At 41.3% G+C, this 20,839-nt stretch overlaps 1 protein-coding gene across 1 annotated transcript; it reads right to left on the bottom strand.

Annotated features, from left to right (window-relative positions):
* Nucleotides 1–17,317: 17,317 nt before the first annotated feature.
* On the bottom strand, nt 17,318–20,501 carry LOC148808770 (deoxyribonuclease-2-alpha-like; the record flags this gene model as incomplete). Its single annotated transcript, XM_088909372.1, has 2 exons — nt 17,318–17,655; nt 20,337–20,501. Coding segments are annotated over 2 exons (503 nt in total), but the record flags the coding sequence as incomplete, so codon positions are not given.
* Between the last annotated feature and the right edge of the window lie 338 nt (nt 20,502–20,839).

Genomic DNA, 20,839 nt, shown 5'->3' on the forward strand with positions numbered 1-20,839 from the left:
ATGCCACTGCTCTGAAATCATTTAATCTTGGGGCATTTGTGTTTTGCAAGTGGCATGACTGTTACCTGTTTCCCCAATTCTGGGTAATTTCTGCTGATTCATACACATATTGAAAACATAATGAAATACAGTACAGAACTGCTCAGCACATAACCTCAGTACCTCAAGTTCAAGTTCAAGTTTATTGTCATTATACTCATATACAGGTATATGGTATAACGAAATGCTATTTAGCTAGCTCTCAGACATAAGTAGTACAAAGAAAAAACAACAACAACAACAACAATACAATTGTATAACAAAAGAAAGACAGAGACAACAGGCAGTGTGCAAAAAAACAACAACAGGCAATGTGCAAAACAGCAAAAAGGTAGCCGGTTATGTGCAAAAACATGCATCAACAGAATGAAATAAAGGGATAGAAATTATGGGGAGTGAGCTTTTGAGATGTATGGTAGAGATAGATTTTCAATGTGTGTTTGTGGTTTTTGGTAAGAAAGAAAGAAGGCACTGTGAGGTTCAGATCATGGGTGAGAGGTGAGGTGAGAGTGAGAGAGGCTGGGAGTTTAATAGTTTGATAGTGCGGGAGTAAAAACTGTCTCTGTCTGGTAGTCCGGGCCCGAATGCTCCAGTACCGTTTTCCAGATGGTAGCAGATCATAAAGTCTGTAGCTGGGGTGTGTGGGGTCTTTGATGATGCTTAGAGCTTTCCTCAAGCACGGTCTCTCATAAATGTCCTGTATAGATGGGAGGGCAGCCCCAGTGATGGACTGGGCAGTTCTCACCACCCGCTGTAGGGCTTTGCGGTCAGCAGCACTGCAGTTGCCATACCACACTGTGATGCAGCCTGTCAGTGTGCTTTCTGTAGTGCATCTGTAAAAGTTAGTGAGGATCTGGGGACATATCTTAGCTTTCTTCAACCGTCTTAGGAAGTACAGGCGCTGTTGCGCTTTCTTGATCAGGCAGGTGGCATTGAGAGACCATGTGAGGTCCTCGGTGATATGGACGCCAAGGAATTTCAAGTTACTGACCCTTTCCACTTCAGTCCCATTGATGTGGATAGGGGCATGTCCGGTTTGCAGTTTCCTGAAATCAACGATCAGCTCCTTGGTTTTGCTGACGTTGAGGGTGAGGTTGTTGTCATCACACCACGTTGTAAGGAGATTGACCTCCTCCCTGTAGGCCCTCTCATCATTGTCTGTGATCAGACCTACAACTGTGGCGTCATCGGCAAACTTGATGATGGAGTTGGTGTTGTGTTTGGCCTTACAGTCGTGGGTGTAGAGGGAGTAGAGCAATGGACTAAGCACACACCCCTGGGGGACCCCAGTGTTCAGAGTTAGTGTGCCGGAGGTGTGGTTTCCAAGCCTGACAGCCTGAGGTCTGCCTGTCAGAAAGTCCCGAATCCAGTTGGAGAGGGTGGTGTTGAGACCCAGTGCACTGAGTTTCTTGACTAGTTTCTCTGGGATGATAGTGTAAAAAGCTGAACTGAAGTCGATGAATAGTAGTCTTGTGTATGAGTTCTTTTTGTCCAGATGGGATAGGGCACCTGCTCACTGAGGTTATGAGGTCTGAGACTTTTCCTGACTTTTCTTGAAAATGTCTCGTTGAGTATCACCTTGAGTTACATTGAGTATCAAATTCAACCTTGGTGTTGGCAGCGAGCTTCTCTTTAATATTAAAGCAATGTTTGTCAAATGTATGTTAAAAATGCAAGAGGCAGAACAGACAAATCTTAACAGCATAGAACTTAAAAGTCACCACTACATTTGTTTCACATTATATGCATTAAAAGATGCTACCATGGGACATGTAAAAGTCAAACTGAAGAGACAATGGCAATAAAGCTCTAGCAAGTAAACATACAGTATAGTAATTACCTTCTGGAGAAGGATCAAGTCACCTTTGATAAGAGTATCTCCTAAGCTTCAAATTACAGTATTCTGGAGAAGTTATAATACAGAGAACTTCATAACAATATCAGCTCTAATATCCATATGGCTGTCACTTAATCTTTTCTTGCTCTGCATTAATTAATTACTATTACTGCAATTATTACTTGATAAATAATGTCTTTGTTAGTGCTTTTCATCCAAGAGATCCCAAAATGGTTTACATACAGAAAGGGCTGCTCTTCATCTGCCACCTAGGTCCCCCCTAGGTTTTAAAATAAAATAAAGGTTTTATTTACTTATAGGAATGTTACTTAGAAACGTGGACGTTTCCTTTTCCACGGTGGGTCTAATGTGAGACATATTTGGTTTAACATGTTCAGTGTTCAGTGTGTGGTAGTTTGTTTGGTGCGAGTGAAGTCTTATTTAATCTCTGACCCAGGGAAAAGTGTGGTGTGGACGGCTGAGGACAGAATGCAGGCTCGCGCTGTGTCCGTTATTTTGATTCTTTGTCTTCTTCTTGCTTGATCGGCTAGTTTACTTTTTTTGTTTTACCAATAAAGTTTGATAATCGGCCAGTAAAAGCTCTGTTGTCCTTCACCTGAATGCCCGAAACATTTTACCGAACCCAGGATTTTACATATTTGGTGGCAGCGGCGGGTTTATTTTATTTGTGTGTGTGTGTGGTCTTCACGGACAAAAACTTCAGCACCGTGCCTTGCCGTTTGGACATTTCTTTTGGATGATTCGCTGTTCGCAAAAGGACTACACGTGAGTTTACTACACTGCTTTGGCATTTCATGGATTCAGTAGGATGAGCATCATTATCTGACTGAGTATTTTAATGACTTTAGGATATATGTTTTTATCAATATTACCTTGAAACGAAACATACTGCAATTCGTTACTTGTTCGCCTCAAGTAAAATCTTCAAGTTAAGAACTTTTAACTTTAATACTGCCATCTCCGATCACATTTTGGATATTTTTTTTTGGCTTTGTGTTATTCTGTACTTTGCATACGGATTTGTTGGGGTTTTTTTTTTTCGTCCGGCCAAAATCACTATAATATTTCTGAAGATTATTGGAGTGAATCCGTTAGGAGAAAGTCACAGTTTTGAAACTGAGGATGTCTACAGACATGTCTGACGATGACACATTCACTGCTGTGGTGCACTTCAAAGCCGTTTTGCCGGCGGATTTCACTGGTGAAGGAACCGAAAGTTTTTCACAGTGGGTTAGACGTTTTCAAGTGTGCTGTGAGACTTCAGGTATGGATAAAACACAAATAGCTAAAATTCTTCCATCGAGATTGGCGGGTGCTGCATTTAGTTATTGGGACAGTCTCCCAGATACAGTGAAATGTGATTATGATAACACTTGCAAGCACATGCAATCCGTTTTCGGACAAAAACAGGAACTCAGGACATTTCAAACATATCTGAATGCACGGCCGCGTCAGCCTAATGAACCTTTGGAGGTGTATGCAGCAGAGTTGCGTCGCCTTGTACTGCAAGCTTTCCCAGATTATGGGCAAACTGCCATTACATGAGAAATCCTGAGGCGTTTCATTGCTGGACTTGACCTTGAGTTACAAGCAAAATTGTACTCAAGTTTGGCGTTACCACTCTTGATGAAGCTCTTAAGGTAGCTGGCCAGTGTGAGAGAGCGTGTTCCACATTCCATGGCATCTTCCCAGCAGCAGTGTCAATGACTACTCCACCGCCTGCTCTCTCCACCCCAGTCCATAGCTTGACTAATACCAGTGTTGACAAGCTAGCAGCCCAGCTAGACAAACTTACACTTCAAGTGGACAGATTGCAGTCAGCTGTAACATCACTGACTCGCACCCAGGCATGTACCCATTCTCATTCCCCGGAGGTCCAGTCTTCATCTGCTGCACGTAGGAGACCACAGTCCCCAGACCACAGCAGAGGCAGATCTCCTTCACGCAGCTGCATCAGTCAAAGCCGACCTTTTCGCAAGCCCCAGTCCTGGTGCCAGGTCATACCAACAACACCACGGTTATCATGAGCCTTTACACTGGGACCGGCAGGTGTCAGGCCATCATCAGACACATGAAGCTTGGGACACGTTGCTGAGATCCATTCAGTTTGCCTACAATACAAGTGTACATGCTAGCACTGGGTATACACCATTCTATCTGGTGCATGGTCGTGAGGCTCGGTTGCCAGTTCATCTATTATTTTTGCCTAAGGCTGAACTATCATCTGCATCTCCAGGAACACCAGCTGAATATGCTGCATTTGTTTGTCGTAAACTCCAGCATGCTTATCAGTCCAGCCAGGAACATTGTGAAGCTGCACATCTACAACAAAAGACCCAGTATGACAAAAAAGTAAAGTACTCACCTTACCACAAGGGAGACTTAGTTTGGTTGAACGATCCAGCTCATTTACGGTGTAAACTGGCGCCACGTTGGAAAGGGCCATACTGTATCATACAGTTAATACGTCCTGCTGATGGAGATGGGGTGCTGTATGTCATTAGACAGAAAGACTCCCCTGATGGACCTACCCAAGTTGTTCATCACAACCGTCTGAAAGCTTATTTGACACCTGGTTTTCCACAGACAGAATGTCTCCCTCCAACTGCACCTGTCGAGCTTCAGCAGACTCAAAGGGTGCAACCCCAGGACAACCCAGATGTACAGGTACCTAGTGCTACCCCTGAGTTGCTTTCTATCATTTTCTCTGGTGTGAAGCAGTGCCACCATCCTGCCAGACATACAATTAATGAACAGTCAACTGCACAATGCGTCCAACACCTGAGGCTGAAGACTCAGCTGTTGAAAAGTAGAGCTTTGAGAGCTCTTTAACCAAAGATACAATAATGGCATTGGACACTTCATGATTTTTGGACATTACTGCTTTGTATAATGCAATAAGGGAGCCATTTTCTTGCAGCAAGTCATTGTACACTTTTTCAATCATTTGGTCTGCATCCGAAGGCTGAAGAAAGATGCATCTGTCATGCTCAGCTGTGCCTATAGTAATTCCTGGAACAGCTGATAACTGCATGATCACAGATTCAGTAATACTTATAACCATTTCACTCAAGGTTTGCAGAGGTCTCTTCAGATCTTCAGTACTGGACTCAGGGCTGGAACGGTTTAGCTGAATTTTCTTTAGCAGATTATCTGTGACTCCATGTACTATTTCAGAAGAAACAAGAGAAACTTCAGAAGACTGAGCACTGGGTGTTGCCTCTTTATTGTGCTTACTAGTGATTCTAATATCACTCATCAGCTCATCAACCTTCACATCATGCGAAGAGGACTCCAGAGGTTGTGTTTTCATACAGTCTGGCCTCAAGGAGCTCTTCTTAGTCTTCTTAACTGTCTTCCCTGAAGCCTTACACTGCTGTACTCCTTCTAGATCCTGGACTCTTTGAACCAGATAATCTCCAGGCTTGTCTGGGGTCTCAGAAGCTAAGCAATCTTTTTTCTTATTAGAACAAGGTGTCACACCAACAGCTTCTCCTAGGAGACGTGATGAGCAGGGCTTATCCATAGTGTCTTCTGGCTGGAAACTGTTTTCAAAACCACTTGGGACTGTTGGAGAAAAGCCTTTTGGAGACTTTGTCATAGAAGACTGCAGTTTTTTTACTTCTGACTGTTCGACCAATAACAGGTGAAGGTTCTAACTGGTCCGTTTTGGTGCACATGAGCTGCTCAGTGCTCCGGGTTTCCATATCAATGGCAGCTTGAGGAGTACTGGACTCAGGGCTGGAACAGTTTAGCTGAATTTTCTTTAGCAGATTATCTGTGACTCCATGTACTATTTCAGAAGAAACAAGAGAAACTTCAGAAGATTGAGCACTGGGTGTTGCCTCTTTGTTGTGCTCACTAGTTATTTTAATATCACCCATCACCTCATCAACGATCTCACTTGCTTCTCTGCTAATACTGGTCTCTGGTGAAAGGGATGAACATTGGGAAGCTGAATGTGTCAGCTTGGAAATGTTGGTCACCATAGAACTGATTATGGTTTTGACCACTGTCTCATTTCTGGAGGCTGCAGCTTTCTGTAGAACCTGTTGGGATCCAGTTTGACACAGCAATTCATTGTGAACAGAGCTGGCAACCTGCTGAATCTTGTGTGGTTCATGAAACACATCATTATCCTGTTTCACAACTGTTATCTCCTGGTTTTCTGACAAGTCCTGCAACACACTGTCAAAGAGGTCCACAGCTAGCTGACTCAGCAAAGACACAGACATCTTCCCTGGGATTTCTGTAGAAGTTTCCTCTTTTATCAAAGTAGGGTATATCTGCAATAGCAGCTGTGTTATGATGTTTTCCACAGTCTCAGTACACACTAAAGTCATATTAAGTGATTCTGTTGATTTAGCCATAGAAATTTCCTGGAGCCCAACTGAGGAAACCGGTTCAATATTCAACGGTTCTACAGGGACACTGAGTGGTTTGATTTCAGAACTGTTTTCAAGGTGGGAGTCTCTTTTCAGTTCCTCAGAAGAACTCTTCTCAATTTCTGATGTCATCCTGGCTGCTGGTATATTACCTATGATAACAAAGAGCTTTTTATTTAATGATAGTAAAACAAAATATCAGAAAGTATGTACAATTGAAACAAAAACTAAATTATATTGAGAAGTAACGAATGACAGGCATCACAAAATATTTGAGTATAAAGGTTCATGTTCCTGTAAAACTATTACATCTTGGAGCTCAGGTAACTACATACAAAGAAGCAGCCATATTCACAGATACTGTATATATGGCTACTGAATATATGGCTATATTCACTCATTCTCTCATTCATAGTCATGGCCTACACTATCTTGGTCTAAATACATCAAAAACATTTAAAAGATACAACAGATAGAAAATCAAGGTACTGTATATTTATATACAGTCACTACATTTTTTAAATTGTACTTCATAACAACTAAAATGTTAATACACTATTAAATGATTTGATTTGATTTCCTTCTTACCTTGATTTTCACTGTCTTCAGGCTCCATTGATAAATCACACGCAGAAGACAAAACATCCATGACAGACTTTACAAGCAAGCTGGAAAGCTGATTAATTGCATCATGGTACATCTGTGAACTGGGCACTGATGGTTCAGTACTTTTCTGTGGTCTGTGATCCTTGGCAGTCACAGACACTTTCTCTGAAATCCTTTGGGAAGACTTAAATTCCGTATTTGTATCACAATCTTGAAAAAGTGAAACATCTTTCTCATTTGTGGCAAAAATTGGAGAATCAGGAAAACTGAGGCACTGCTTCAACAGCTTTTTCACTGATTTCTCAGTACATGAATACAACAACTGCATAGAGAGCTCTGAGGACTTTGGATGGGATAAATCCTGAACTACTAGAGGGCTCTTTAAAGTTGGATCTGAATCAGATTTGTGAGCTGTGCCCAATTGTACTGCAATTCCCGATTTCAAAATTAAATGGAAAACATTTTTGACAAGTTCTTCTGAAAATACACGCAGAGAACCACTCGAGACAAGTTGTTCCACTTTCCTTTCAATAGGACTCATTGTAGAACTCTCTGTGGAGGTCCTGACTTGGTCCTTAGGCTCTTCTGAAACCCTTGTCTGCAGTGGGGGGAGATTGTGCTTTGCTGTGGCTCCTGGTACTTGAGATGCACAGGACGCCTCTTCAGCTGAAAGCTTTTCAATGTTCAAGTTAACGTTATTGGAGTGGGTTTGAAATGCTTTATTCTCAGTGACGAGACCAGCAGCACACTCTGATTTCTTTTGGCTTGCTCTAGACTTGCTTTTTGTATCTGAGGCCTCCGTTACATCAAGTTCGCCCATAATAATGTCAACAATACCCATGGCAACAATTTCAATGTCAGACACTGCAGACTCTGCACATGCTATGTGTTCTGCTGAGAAGTCAAGCTTTGGTGAAATGAGAGGGCTTGGCTGGTCTCCTTCCTCAACATTGTCAAGTGTTGTTTTCTCTGAGCCTCTCTTTTGTTCTGCAGCATTTAAGCTGTTTTGATCTGTAAATGAATCTTCTATCTCATTGCTTTTGCAAGGAAGTTCCATGAACTCTTGTTCACCCAGTCCCATGTCATTTGAAGTAGAGGGTTTCTTCCAAACCCAGGACCAGGGAACTCGATTGCTTTTACATGTCAATTCATTTTCTTGTTCTGCTGTAGGAGTAGGTTGATCCTGAAGTTTTGATGAAGCATCAGTCAGGGCTCTATAGGGAGTGTCCCGACTCATGACTTCTGTGTCATCTGTATAAGAATCAATCACCATCCCAGGCACATTTATGGGTGGGAAACGTTGAACAGAATATTCTCTGCGGTTACTTTTAGTGTACTCTTTAGTGTACTCGTCTTGGTGGCCATGGACTATTTTACGAAGTGGCCGGAGGCCTACGCCCTCCCGGACCAGAGTGCCCCCACGGTGGCCGATGCACTTCTGGAGGGGATGTTTGCCAGGCTGGGGGTGCCGAAGGAGTTACACAGTGACCACGGGTGTAAGTTCGAGTCCCAGGTCTTCGCAAGAGTGTGCCAGCGCCTGGGGATCACTAAGACGCGGACCACCCCGCTGCATCCCCAGAGCGACGGGTTGGTGGAGCGGTTTAATCGGACGCTCGCCACCCAGCTGGCCACCCTGGTGTCCCGGAACCAACGGGACTGGGACCGCCACCTCCCCCTTGCGCTCTGGGCGTATCGGACCGCGGTCCAGGAATACACCGGGTGCACCCCGGCCTCGCTCATGCTGGGCCGGGAAATGCGAACCCCGGTGGACCTGGTCTTCGGCCCGCCGCCCGGAGACGGGTCGGCACCGCCGGCTGGACCGGACTACGAGTGGGACCTGCGGCAGCGGATGCGGCGGGTGCACAGCTTTGCACGGACCCACCTGACTCAGATGGGGGTCCGGCAGAAGCGGCACTACCACCTGCGCTGCAGGGGGCCTGCCTTCCAGCCCGGGGACTCAGCCCTAAGCTGGCGCCATCGTGGGAGGAACCCGCTGAGGTACTCGGGGTGGTGGGCGAGGTCTGCTACCGTGTCTGGTTGCGAAGAGTGGTGGGAGAGTGGTGGTCCTGCACCAAGGCCACCTGGCCCCCTACCGGGCCCGGGAGGAGGAGCCGTGTGGGGAGGCTCCAGACTTATAAGTGTATAGCGTGTTGTTAAGTAATTACCACCCTAAAGATGTGTACGTGTTCCATCAGTCTCCTCATGTGCATGTATATCCTGTGTTTGGTTTTGTGGTTGTTAATGAATAAAGCTATCCCTTGGTTTGTTAATCGCGTCTCCACTGGTCCTTTGTTCTGAAAAGAACCTGTAAACGCTACAGTATATTGTATATACAGTACAGTAGGTTTTATAGTCTTATAAAACATTTTTTTCGAAGCGTTTTATAATGCTAATCTTGCACTCTGCTGTGTCCTAGTTCCTTTCAGTTGGGCTTCACTGGTGAAATAACGATGAAAACATCCTCTCTCTGCCCAGTCTTGCTTTTTGGCGGTTGATGTGTCTGTATGTGTCTTTTCTAGATATGTCTAAAAAGGCACCTAATCTGTAGGAAGAAGCTGTTAAATTGGTAAACTGGTATCTGTAGCTGGGTAGCTGCAGAAAGGGATTGAAAACGCACCGACAGAAACTTTTTAAAAACAAATCTGGGTGCGATGGTAGGATGACGTCACAACGGAACGGCCATTTCACGAGGTTCCTAATTCCTCAGCCTCGAGATGTGTTCTGGTTGTTTTCGGTTTGGTTGAAGGTATTTGTACCGTAGCAATGCCGTGCTTTAAATTTCATACTTGGTTATTTAAGATCCCTGTTTATAAGAATAGGTGTGTTAACCCCTCTGTATTCTGGCTAGATTTCACTCTGGAATTCTTAATCTGGCCTTCCTAAAGTTTTTCCTTAAAACAATTGGTGAAGAAATTTCTCACTTTTCAACCACTTTTCATCTGTAGCTCTGTAGATCTGGGATGGAAAAGAAGTGTAGAAATGCAATTTTAATTATGGTCAGTTATGGTATTGCAGCCATTTATAGTTATACAGGTCTTGTCCTCAATATTCTCAGTCACAGCAGCATGACACATGGAATATTATCCATCCATTGTCTAATCACTTGATCCAATCCAATGCTGTGGAGAAGGGCTCTGCAATTACCAGAGGTCAGTTTCTTCATTTCTGTTGCAGTGTGAGAGCAAAGAAAATTACGGTCATCAACAATTATACTGCTTATCTGTTTAGTTGGAAGAGAATTATCCTTTCTTTTGGACAGAATCTGCATTTGGATTTGTGACCAAGATTACATAATACAAATACCAAAGCTTGGAACGTCTGAAAAAGACTCAGTGGATGACAGAGGGATCAAATTTCCTGACAAAATGTGTGTTCACTGATTGATCTGCAGAGCCACACGGTCAGGCTGGGTGCAATAAGATGTGGATACAGTCCTTCAAATTCAAATCCCTAGTAAAAAAAGAGAATACAATCCATTTTATCCAGCAGCCATATCACTCTGCAACTCCCAACTGGCAACCCACTGAAGCTCAGCAGGTGTGAGCCTGGTCAGTACCTGGTTGTGAGACCTCCTGGCAAAAACTAAGGTTGCTGCTGGAAGAGGTGTTAGTGGGGCCAGCAGGGGGCGCTCACCCTGCGGTCCATGTGGGCCCTAATGCCCCAGTATAGTGACGGGGACACTATACTGTAAACAGGCGCCGTCCTTCGGATGAGACATAAAACCGAGGTCCTGACTCTCTGTGGTCATTAAAAATCCCAGGGCGTTTCTTGAAAAGAGTAGGGGTATAGGATTTCCCATTGGCCTTTACCAGTCATGGCCTCCTAGTAATCCCCATCTATGAATTGGCTTCATTACTCTGCTCTCCTCCCCACTAATAGCTGATGTGTGGTGAGTGTTCTGGCGCACTATGGCTGCCGTCGCATCATCCAGGTGGATGCTGCACATTGGTGGTGGTGGAGGGGAGTCCCCATTACCTGTAAAGCACTTTGAATGGAGTATCCAGAAAAGCGCTATATAAGTGTAAGCAATTATTATTATTATTATTATTTTAATACTGGACTTTTCTTTCTAATTTTAATGTATGAAATGAGCACATGCTTGTTTTTAGCCTAGTCTTACTGACAATCACATTGCTGGTCTGATCACCTGCAGGATACGAGAACTCCATTTCTATAATATTTTGTCTTTGAAGAACTGGCATCTGATTCATTTCCAGTAGTCTCTCTCATTACTTGACTGTCTGTTGGGAACTGTTAGTCCTGCTTGTGTTTATTCTGTAGTCTGGTGAACAACAGGTCGTGAAATTAAGATCTATTTGATTAATTGTCTTTTATCCACCCTTTATCAGAAGGCTACTTATTCCTGTTTAAGGGTTTGCTGACCAGGAGTCTATCCCAGAATCCCAGAGGTGTAACTCAGCATTAGTAGTATATTTGTCCCCTTGTAGGGTACATACACAAACACACAGGGCGATGTAGACATTCCAGTGAACCGAACAAGCATGTGTTGAAGATGGAAGATGGAGCGAATCACCCAAAGGAAGATAATGTGAAAGCAGGGAGAAGACGCAAACCCCCTACATAAGGTGCACACGTCTGGAATCAAATTAAATGACCCCCAAACACGTTCACCAATTTTGTTTCTAAAAAGATAACTTTCTGCATTATGCTAAATGATGAATGCACCTTCGTGTTTATTAAAATATTATTCTAAATGATTTTTAAAAATTGTGTTATTTTTATGTAAGAACTGTTTCAATCAAACTTACAAGAAAAAATCAATATTTTAGGAAATGTTGGAAAAGGAAAAGATAGTTGAAAAGTATGGAAGCCCGTTTCCGCCAGGGAGAAAAAAAAAACGCGCTATGGTATCTCAGAATTCCGATTTAGTATCTCAGAATTGCAACTTAGTAACTCAGAATTCCAACTTAGTATCTCAGAATTGCAACTTAGCAACTCAGAATTGCGACTTAGTATCTCAGAATTGCGACTTAGTAACTCAGAATTCCGACTTTATATCTCACATTTGCGACTTCGAAACGGGCTTCTATAGAAAAGCCTGGAATGCAAGTGTAATCCTCACTTAAGGGGAGCCGGGTTTTAGAACTGGCTATAGTTGCTCACGGACATAGCGTTGGCTTTATGAACTACAACTCCCATAACGCACTGCTCAAGTTTACGTCACAGTCCCTATTCTGCCTGGCTGTGGTGACCTCTAGCGGGGCCCTCTCAGTTCTGGCAGCTTTACCGTTGATCGTGTGCACTCACCGATGCACGCAATAGGAACTCACACACGGTTTCCTTTTTTAAAGTTTATTTTCTACAAAAATAGAAAAAAACATGGGAAGGTTTCCAGAGATATGTAGAAGTCAGGTTTACAGCAGGCTGGTAGCGAGAGTCTGACTCCTACCCTCATACATGTTGTTTTCCCCTGTTTAAGACGTTTACTATAACACCATTTAAACGCGACAACATAACAACTCAACTCACTAAGAACTTAACTCACAACACACAGACAGTTTTCATCTAGCGACTTCACACAGTTAGCTAACGAAGTTCAATTTCGTCTCTGATAACCCGCAGAGCCCGAATACACTTTTGATACTCTTAAAACATATAAACGTGTAAACCTTAAACCGAAACTATGACATCAGTAAACATAAACTTACAGGCCTTTTAAAAAAGCCTTATTACTTCAGATCTTACCTAAAAAATTAGAAAGAACCATGGGAGAGTTTCCAGAGATACGTACAAGTCAGGCGTACAGCAGGTTGGTAGCGAGGGTCTACCAGCCTGCACGAGGCGCTGTTCCCGATTCCCGGGCCCAGCTGCTCATCACCTGGTTGCACAAGCTTTGACTTTTCATTTTCATTACTATATTTTCAGGTTGTGTTTTTCATACCACTACGGAAAAAAAAACATATTTTAGAGGAAGATGTCAGCTTGATTAAACAAATATTGCTCCTTAAGCCTAGTTCCTTACTGTGCTAATTCTGCCACCTACTGGACAAGGTAATAAATAAAACAAGGAGAAAATCATAGAATATAACACCCACATTACAGGCCAGCCAAGTAAAGGGTGTAAGATGACCTGGGGAAGGGTCATTCATAACAGGTATTTTCGGAATGACCTACTTAAAATACTAGATATGGACCTAAGCAAAATGGCTGCCAAAAAGAATCAGCTGACCCGTATATGGAAAGGGTCTACCCTGAGAAACAATGAGACACAGCTGAGCCGCATCAGGAACCGAAATATAAGTGGCCCGGAGGCAGTGGACAAGGCGGAAGCCGATAAGGTGAATGCGGTTTGGAGGAAGAGAGAGGAAAGAGGTTTATGTTAAAGATCGGACTAAGGAATAACGGACTACTGAAAGGAGAAAAGGTTTATGGTTCTTGGATTGCGGATAGTGGATAAGGATACATCGCGGATTGGCTTTATTATGGATTTTTGTAACTTGGATCGGAACAGGATTAATAGAGCGGATTACGGACTGGATTTGGAAGATAATTGGAGGAAGAAACGCCACGAAACTCAGGAAAGAAAAGTGTGGTGTGAGTACTTCTCTCATTTACATAAACTTTCCCCCGGAGGCACCACAAGGGATATCTGAAGGACTGAAAAGAAGTGCACTGATTGTCACATTATCTAAGGTTGTCTTTTAAAATGTACTTGTATTCCATTAACAGCATCTATTGCACTGCCCGAGAAAATGAGAAATTACTGTATGTAATCTGTTCGAATTGGGTTCCTATGAAAAAGACTTGTGAAGAAACCCAGCTGGGACTCAAAACCCTTGGTATCTTGTCAGAAGAAGAGAATGCAATGTGCCCCAAGCCGTATGATTTTCAAAACAGATTTAGTACCAGAAACAAATAATTTGTAGCTATTTTATAAGAACCTTTCATCTTGTGTTTTAATTGTAATACAGTGTATTAAAATGCACAATGGTTTGGTTTTGGGAGAGAGAAGGAATAGGAGGGAGAGGTAAGAAGGGAAAGCAAATGAAAGAAAAGTCCAGAATAGGCTGTAGGCTGTTGGGAAAAAATGAGAATAGAATATGACATATTCCAAGGAGAAGTCGAAACAAAATAAGACCTTAAAAAGAAATCAGCCTATCACTGTTTGCTGGGAGAATGGATGAATCCTGTCTAATGCTCAGCTGACACTCTGTTAAAAGCAATAAAAGACAATGTTAGTCCTCCGTGGTTAACCTACATTTATGCTGTTGCTTTAAAACAGATAACAATGGAAGAACTGAATGACATGGCGGAGAATATAGTGGCGTGGGTGGCAGTGTCCATTATCAGAGTGCTGCTCCCAGCCATCTCCCTGTACAATGAAAAGAGGAGCCGGAGAAGAGTCTCTTAATCACCTGCTGCAGATCTAATAACCTTGCCTCTGAATTGTGGATGGTGTTCTTGAATGTGTCAACTCTCCCTTGTCAGCAAATAAGCCAATAAGAAAGAATTCCCACCCCAAAGACTGTGCGTCTTAATCAATCTGCAAACTCAGAGACTGACCGTGAGATTTTACAGGTTGTCTCTAAAAGCTTGAACCACTTTTACTGTATGTATTGAGTCAGTGTCAGTCGACGGTCTCCATATTAAATGAGATGTAAAGTCTCAAATTGCACTTAATGAGTATGTTTTCTTTAGTGTTTTAATGAGACTTTCTGGTAGCAGAATGTATGTAGCGTTTTTTGCAATGGAATGCACAGCAGCACTGTTTCAGAAGGATATACAAAAGGTAAAATGTACTGTAATATTGTGGTAAAATAGTTGATAGCTGAATGGATATGATTTAAAATTACAGTGGTTTCCAGTAGTAAAATAATGTTAAAAGGAAAGAATTCTATAAAGGTAATGAAGGTTTTAATCCATCCATTTTCTAACTGCATTATCCAATACAGGGTTGCAGGGGAGCCAGAGGCATGATTTACCCTGAACTGGACACTTGTCCATCACAGCGCACACTCACACCAGGGACAATTTTCACAAAAGCCAATTACCTGAAGACAACCCAAGCAAACACATGTAGAACATACAAACCACAGGTCTGAGGATGAACTTATGGCCCCAGTGCTCTGAGACAGCACCACTGCCCCACTTTTTTATGCTACTATATTCCAGTTAAATACCAGAGTTTACTGTTGCTTATTTTAGCCTGGAAGAGATACATTATGATCATTTGATACTGGCAAATATTCTTGTGGCACAAGGAAAGCGGTACAAACATTATATTTCCACTTGGCAACACTGTATTTTTATGGTATATAAATGAGTTATTTCTGGATAATCACTTCAGGAACTCACTTTATCCCCTGAACAGTAGTCACTGTAAATATAATTTGTCTTTTACTTCCCAAAACAATTCAATATTTCCCACTGTACTGCATACAGTATTTAGCCTCTAGAATTTAATTTGCTCAATGGTAGTCTTGAAGCATGTAGTTAGTACTGTATAGGTAATATCATTTAACAGCATTCATGAGATACATTCAAACAGAATATTAATTCCATATATTCAATTGAACCTTTCAAAGAGAACAACCATTTCCCTGTGAAATTAGGCTTTTCTCTGTCACTTCTCAGGTGGCTCTGACAATCAGCTGCCGTTAAATTGTGGCTGTGGGCATCTGTTTCAATGGAGTTTCTACTCCCTCTTTAAGTGTGATATTAGAAATACATCTTTTTTTGCTCAAAAACTGCTTTTTACAAATTAAAGATACGTCTATAAATTAATATGACGTTTTGGCTGTGAAGCCTTCTTAAGGTGTGTGGAGACACACCTGAAGAAGGCTTCACAGCCGAAACCTTTTCTCTCTTCTCTTTTCAGCATGGAATAAACCTATTGTTCCTTTACAGACTACGCATGCTGACGCAGCTACCCACCTGCACTACTATAAACGAATATAGCATACAATGGCATCTAATTATAACAACTTATACTTGGGATTTTTTAAAGAATCTTTTGTTTTTAATCCATAGCATAATATTACATTATGAAAGACAGTTTTGTGCAGAAAAAAAAGCACCTTTACATTTTACTTTATTTATTTAAAAACTAAGAGCTTTTTTTTAAGTGGTAAGAATGGTAAATTGTGCCATGTGAAGTTCATTTTTCAGTTTCCACTGTCTACATTCCCGGGCACGGCTTATATGTGGGTTAATATTTACCTATCGGATTAGCAAAGGTTAAAATAACACAACTGAAACAGGATGAGGAAATGTGCACACACTCCTCTGACATACTCATGAGAGAGAGTCTTTCCCCACTTGACATGCTTTGAGCTTATAAAAGAGAGATCACCCACTGGAGAAGAACACGACTGTGAGTGACATCACTGTGAGGTCATAGGCATTGAGCAGGTCAGACAATCAAGACTGCAAGGGGAGACTCAATCCTACCCAACATTAGAGACATGCCTGCTTTTGCAAGTGCCAGCTTGATAATGGTTTAAGTTCCTCAGATATTTTTTAACTTCAGCTAGGCGTATGGCCTTTGACTTAAAAATCAGTAAATCATTAAGGAATGCTGGAAGGTTTAATAGACTTAAGATATTCTTACCAGATCGAAACACCAGCACGGCACTGTAACCTTATTCTTTATAAAAATGTGAACATAAACTCTCTCTTTTAAACTGTACAGGCCTATTACAAAGCCAGTCGAAGTGGACAGCTCCACAGAGTAAACAGTCATATAATCCAATGCTTCAAGTTGATCAATAATGTAGTAACTGTACTGTATATGAAGATGTGGTGATTGTTTTTATTTAACCTTATCCACCTGTTCTGAAAAGCATAGGTTGTCTTGTGTTTTGCAATACGTAGTCTGTGGTGTTATTGATTTAGCTAGTAAAAATATATATATTACTCATCCATTGTGTGGTTTCTGTGTAAAGTGTTGTCAGCATTACACTATTAATATATTACAATACTGCTGTGAAAACAAACTTATTGATTATGTTTAAAAGACACTGGAGATCACTTGCATTTGCAATATTTTGAGAAAAGTGTAGTGTTGAAAGCTAATACACACGTATATTCCCCCCCGATATATTCAGTACTTCATTCAAAAAATGTTTTTTTAGATGCATGACTTCCTCATGATACATATCCTTTCTAAATACATTTTACTTTTGCTATTAAGGTCAGTACTGAATAGTTTTGGAACATGTAAAGGTTTATTCCATGCTGAAAAGAGAAGAAAAGAAACAATATTTCAGCTGTAGAGTCTTCTTCAGGTGTCAGTTCCCGTTTCTTTTCTTCTCTTTTGCAGCCTACGCGTGTTGACGCACTACCTACTTGAGCTACTGCAGAGTTTTCTTACATATTACTTACCACCATTTGCTTTGACTTGGAAAAACTATGCAGTATCGTTTGAAAAGCAGCCCTTTCTTGTTCGTCTATTTCTGCCAGCCACGTGTTACTGGCAGTCCTCAAATGTGTCAACTACTGTGAGGAAGGCCTTCCACACTCCAGGCCTGCTTGTGCACACAGCCCCGCCTCCTCTTCTCGTTTGACTGATCTCTCGGTTCGTGTCCGCGATGCAGGTCCAGTGCGGACCCCCGCCCTTCGTCACACACCACTTGGAGTGGTCCACCATGATGCCGAAAGGCCTGGCCTCTGGCAGCTGCATCGTCGTCACGTTGTACACCTTGTGCACCACGGAGCAATTCGGCAGCAGAGGCCGATGAAGCTTCCCCCAACTTTTGGCAAAGAAGTCGTCTCCTAAATAGTTAACCAGCAAACCCGAGTAGAGATCTGAAACGGAACAGAGTCACAGGTTCCATGTTAGAATCTGTCCCAGGCACACTTTCTACCCAAGAACAAGTGAATGTGTATTTCTCCCCCCCCTCTCTGAATGCTGTACTGTACTGGCTGCTACCCAGAACGTTCTTTTTTAAATCAACACCACCAATATACAGTAGATCAAGTGTGAAGTGTGACATATTGCTTTTGAAGGGCGGTGTTTAAAACTTACTGGATTGTTCCTTTTCTACATAACATTTTTTTAAATGTATTTAAATAAAATATGACAACCGTTTCCAATAACCTTTAAAGTAACAGCAGAATGAGATCCTTGGATCAATTAATCAATTTCTTTTCAAAACTAGTTGAGATTAATGGAACAAACTGCACATGTTATTTAAGTCCTGGTTCCTTTCAAGAAACAGCAGGATGAGATCCTTGAATCAACTACTAAGAAATTAGCTAAATGGGCCAAATGTAACCTCTCGTGTTCTTAGGTATTAAATGGTATCTAAAGAAGCTACACAAGTTATATTTTTATCCTTTCTTGTGTTTAAATCAACATACCAAGAGAAAAACATTTGTTTTAGATTGTTGTATGAATAAAAGATTGAAATATTCTATTAATCAATTTGCTCAAGAATTGGGCTTTACAGAATGTTAATAAAGCACCTACAAACTACCTCAGACACAAATCCTAAACCTAAATTACTACTGAATATAAATGAATGCTTTACTAACATCCCATAAAATCTCTGTTGAAAGAAAGCGATGCTATGAAACCTTAAATCTAAAGTGTAACCGCAGAACCATGTAGGAAAGTTCAGTTGCCAGGTGGCAGATTGAGAAAGTTTCACCAAAACGAAGTCTGCTTTTTTATATAAATACATCTTCAATTGGGAAAGGCTTTGACTAAAAATAAACTGGATATTGTTCCAACAAAATCTTTGTGAGAAAGTGGGTCTTGCTGGCTAGAAACGGCCAACATACAATAGAGTTAGACTTTGTAAAAATTAAATAAATTCAGATTCTGAGAGGCTCAATAAGTGCTTGTTCAGAGTAAATCAGACACTGTTGACCGAGTTTCAGCAGTGATACATAATTCACTGAATACCAACACCAACACAACAAGATTGGGCACTTTGGGATATCCAAGCGATCTCAAACGCGTCCAATAACTGCAACCTCTATGACCTTGTAGTGTTGTCAGTGAAAGAAACATCATTGGTACAACTTATGCCAACTCCGACACTTAGCATCACTGTGGGGCTGTTATAGCACATATTTTGAAGGAATAAGTACATTTCGTCATCTATTCCAAGCTGGTACTGGTCTGGAACTGTGATAATTCATTTGTGATTTTAAAATGTAGAGGCATGCAAAAAATTAGTTAACCAGCAAACTATTGATTCCAAATATCTAAAATGAGAAAAATAACTGATGTGACATTTTCACTTCTCCAGGAACAAACTGCAATAATGAAGCACAGAGATTGTATATGGATCATGGCAACTGTGTTGTTCACTACTGTTTCTGTATTTTGAATTGGAGAATAGTTTCTAAAGAAGCGATCAGTTGGGAAAAAACCGTGATCCATAGACTTTACTGATTTTTTTGTTTTGCAGACTCTAACTCTGCCTTGGCTTTCTTTTTCTGAACACTGACAGGTTTTGTGCCTTCGCAATGTTGTTTTCCCCCCATCTCACACATTGTTTGAGCAGCTTTTGAAAAGAAATGCGAATTAAGGGGGATGTCTGAAGTAAGTTGTAGAACAGAAAAATACGTTTTGTTTAATCTTAAAACCAATATCTGGCATTGGTATGGGTGGTAGTGCCATTTGCATAAGGGAAATTTCAGATCGACTTGCATTTATCAGAAACTTCATGAAAAGGAATTGAGATTCGAGAGGGAAGAAGTGGTGCTCACCGTCGTTAAATCTAGAGTATTTTGCAAAGCTGGTGAAAGTTTCCCCTGCTAAAGATGTCAGGGGCAGCTGCTTAAACCAAGGCTCTTTCCTGGGATAGCATGTTCTCTGAGCCACACACTGAAGGTCTCTGTGGAAGGTTTGGGGGATGTGATAGTCAAAAGAGTATACATGGATATACTGGAGTTGCACAGCTGTAGAGACTGAAAAATGAAAGAATGAAAAATAACCAAGAGTAAGTATGGCATTTTCATACATCCAGGTCAAATGCCCCCTTTCTTTTTCCATTAGTTTGGAGAGTTACCTTTATTTATTTTCATTTGTTAAACTATCCTCCAAGTTCTAAAATGTTGACATACATTTTCAGCAGCCACAATACACATCATTTAGATTCAATTAGAAAGTCTAAGGCTATTTCGATATTTATTTTCATCTGTATACACAATGAGGTGTAAGTCTATTAGTGTCCACCTATTCTCAGGGTTATATTAAGCGTTCATATGTAATTGAACCACCGACAGAAAATAACAGAATAGACTGGTTTTTGCCCCACAGGTAAATTTAGAATAGGAAAAGAAAAGGTGCACCAAACCAGAACAAAAACTGCAAATAACCAATACTTGAATCTTAAAATCTGGAAAAATTGTACCAAAGGCTTTCAGAAAGTGATAGACAGCTGCGATGTCAATGCCATGGACATACTAAAGCTCAGCAATCAAAGTTGTTCAAGAAAAGCTTCACACAGCTGTATGTACATGTGAACACCTACCTATGTCCTTGAAGGTGCTGTATGTGTAAGTCCCGCAGAAGAAGGTCTGTGCATTTTCATGCCCACTGGAGGGCCAGAATGATGTAGAATGATTTTTCACATCTGGAAGCTCCGGGGTGCTGTGAACCAGCCACACTCCTGTCTGTCTGTCTAACATCACAATCCCTGAAAAAGGTCACACAAGATACATTCAAATCTCAAAATTTGATCGTTTTTGATCCGTCTGGTTTTTCAGTTTCAATGTTTTTAAAGGACAAGTCTGCTCTTTTTGAACAGAGTCCATTATCAAGCCTGCTCCCAGCTGACGAAGTCAATTAATCAATTCAGATCAAAAGTCAGATTAAGAGAATTGAAAACCATAGTCCAAAATAGGACTATTCTTAATCCTATTAATTATTTTCAGTTCTCTTGAACTGACAATTGGCCATGAAGTATGTAGATTTATTTCTTAATCTCAACAATTTAATTTACTGTATTCATTTAGAAATGGGCTACTGTAAATT

This window comes from Atractosteus spatula, unplaced genomic scaffold, assembly GCF_055471065.1.
Source record: "Atractosteus spatula isolate fAtrSpa1 unplaced genomic scaffold, fAtrSpa1.hap1 Scaffold_192, whole genome shotgun sequence".
Taxonomy (NCBI): Eukaryota; Metazoa; Chordata; class Actinopteri; order Semionotiformes; family Lepisosteidae; genus Atractosteus; species Atractosteus spatula.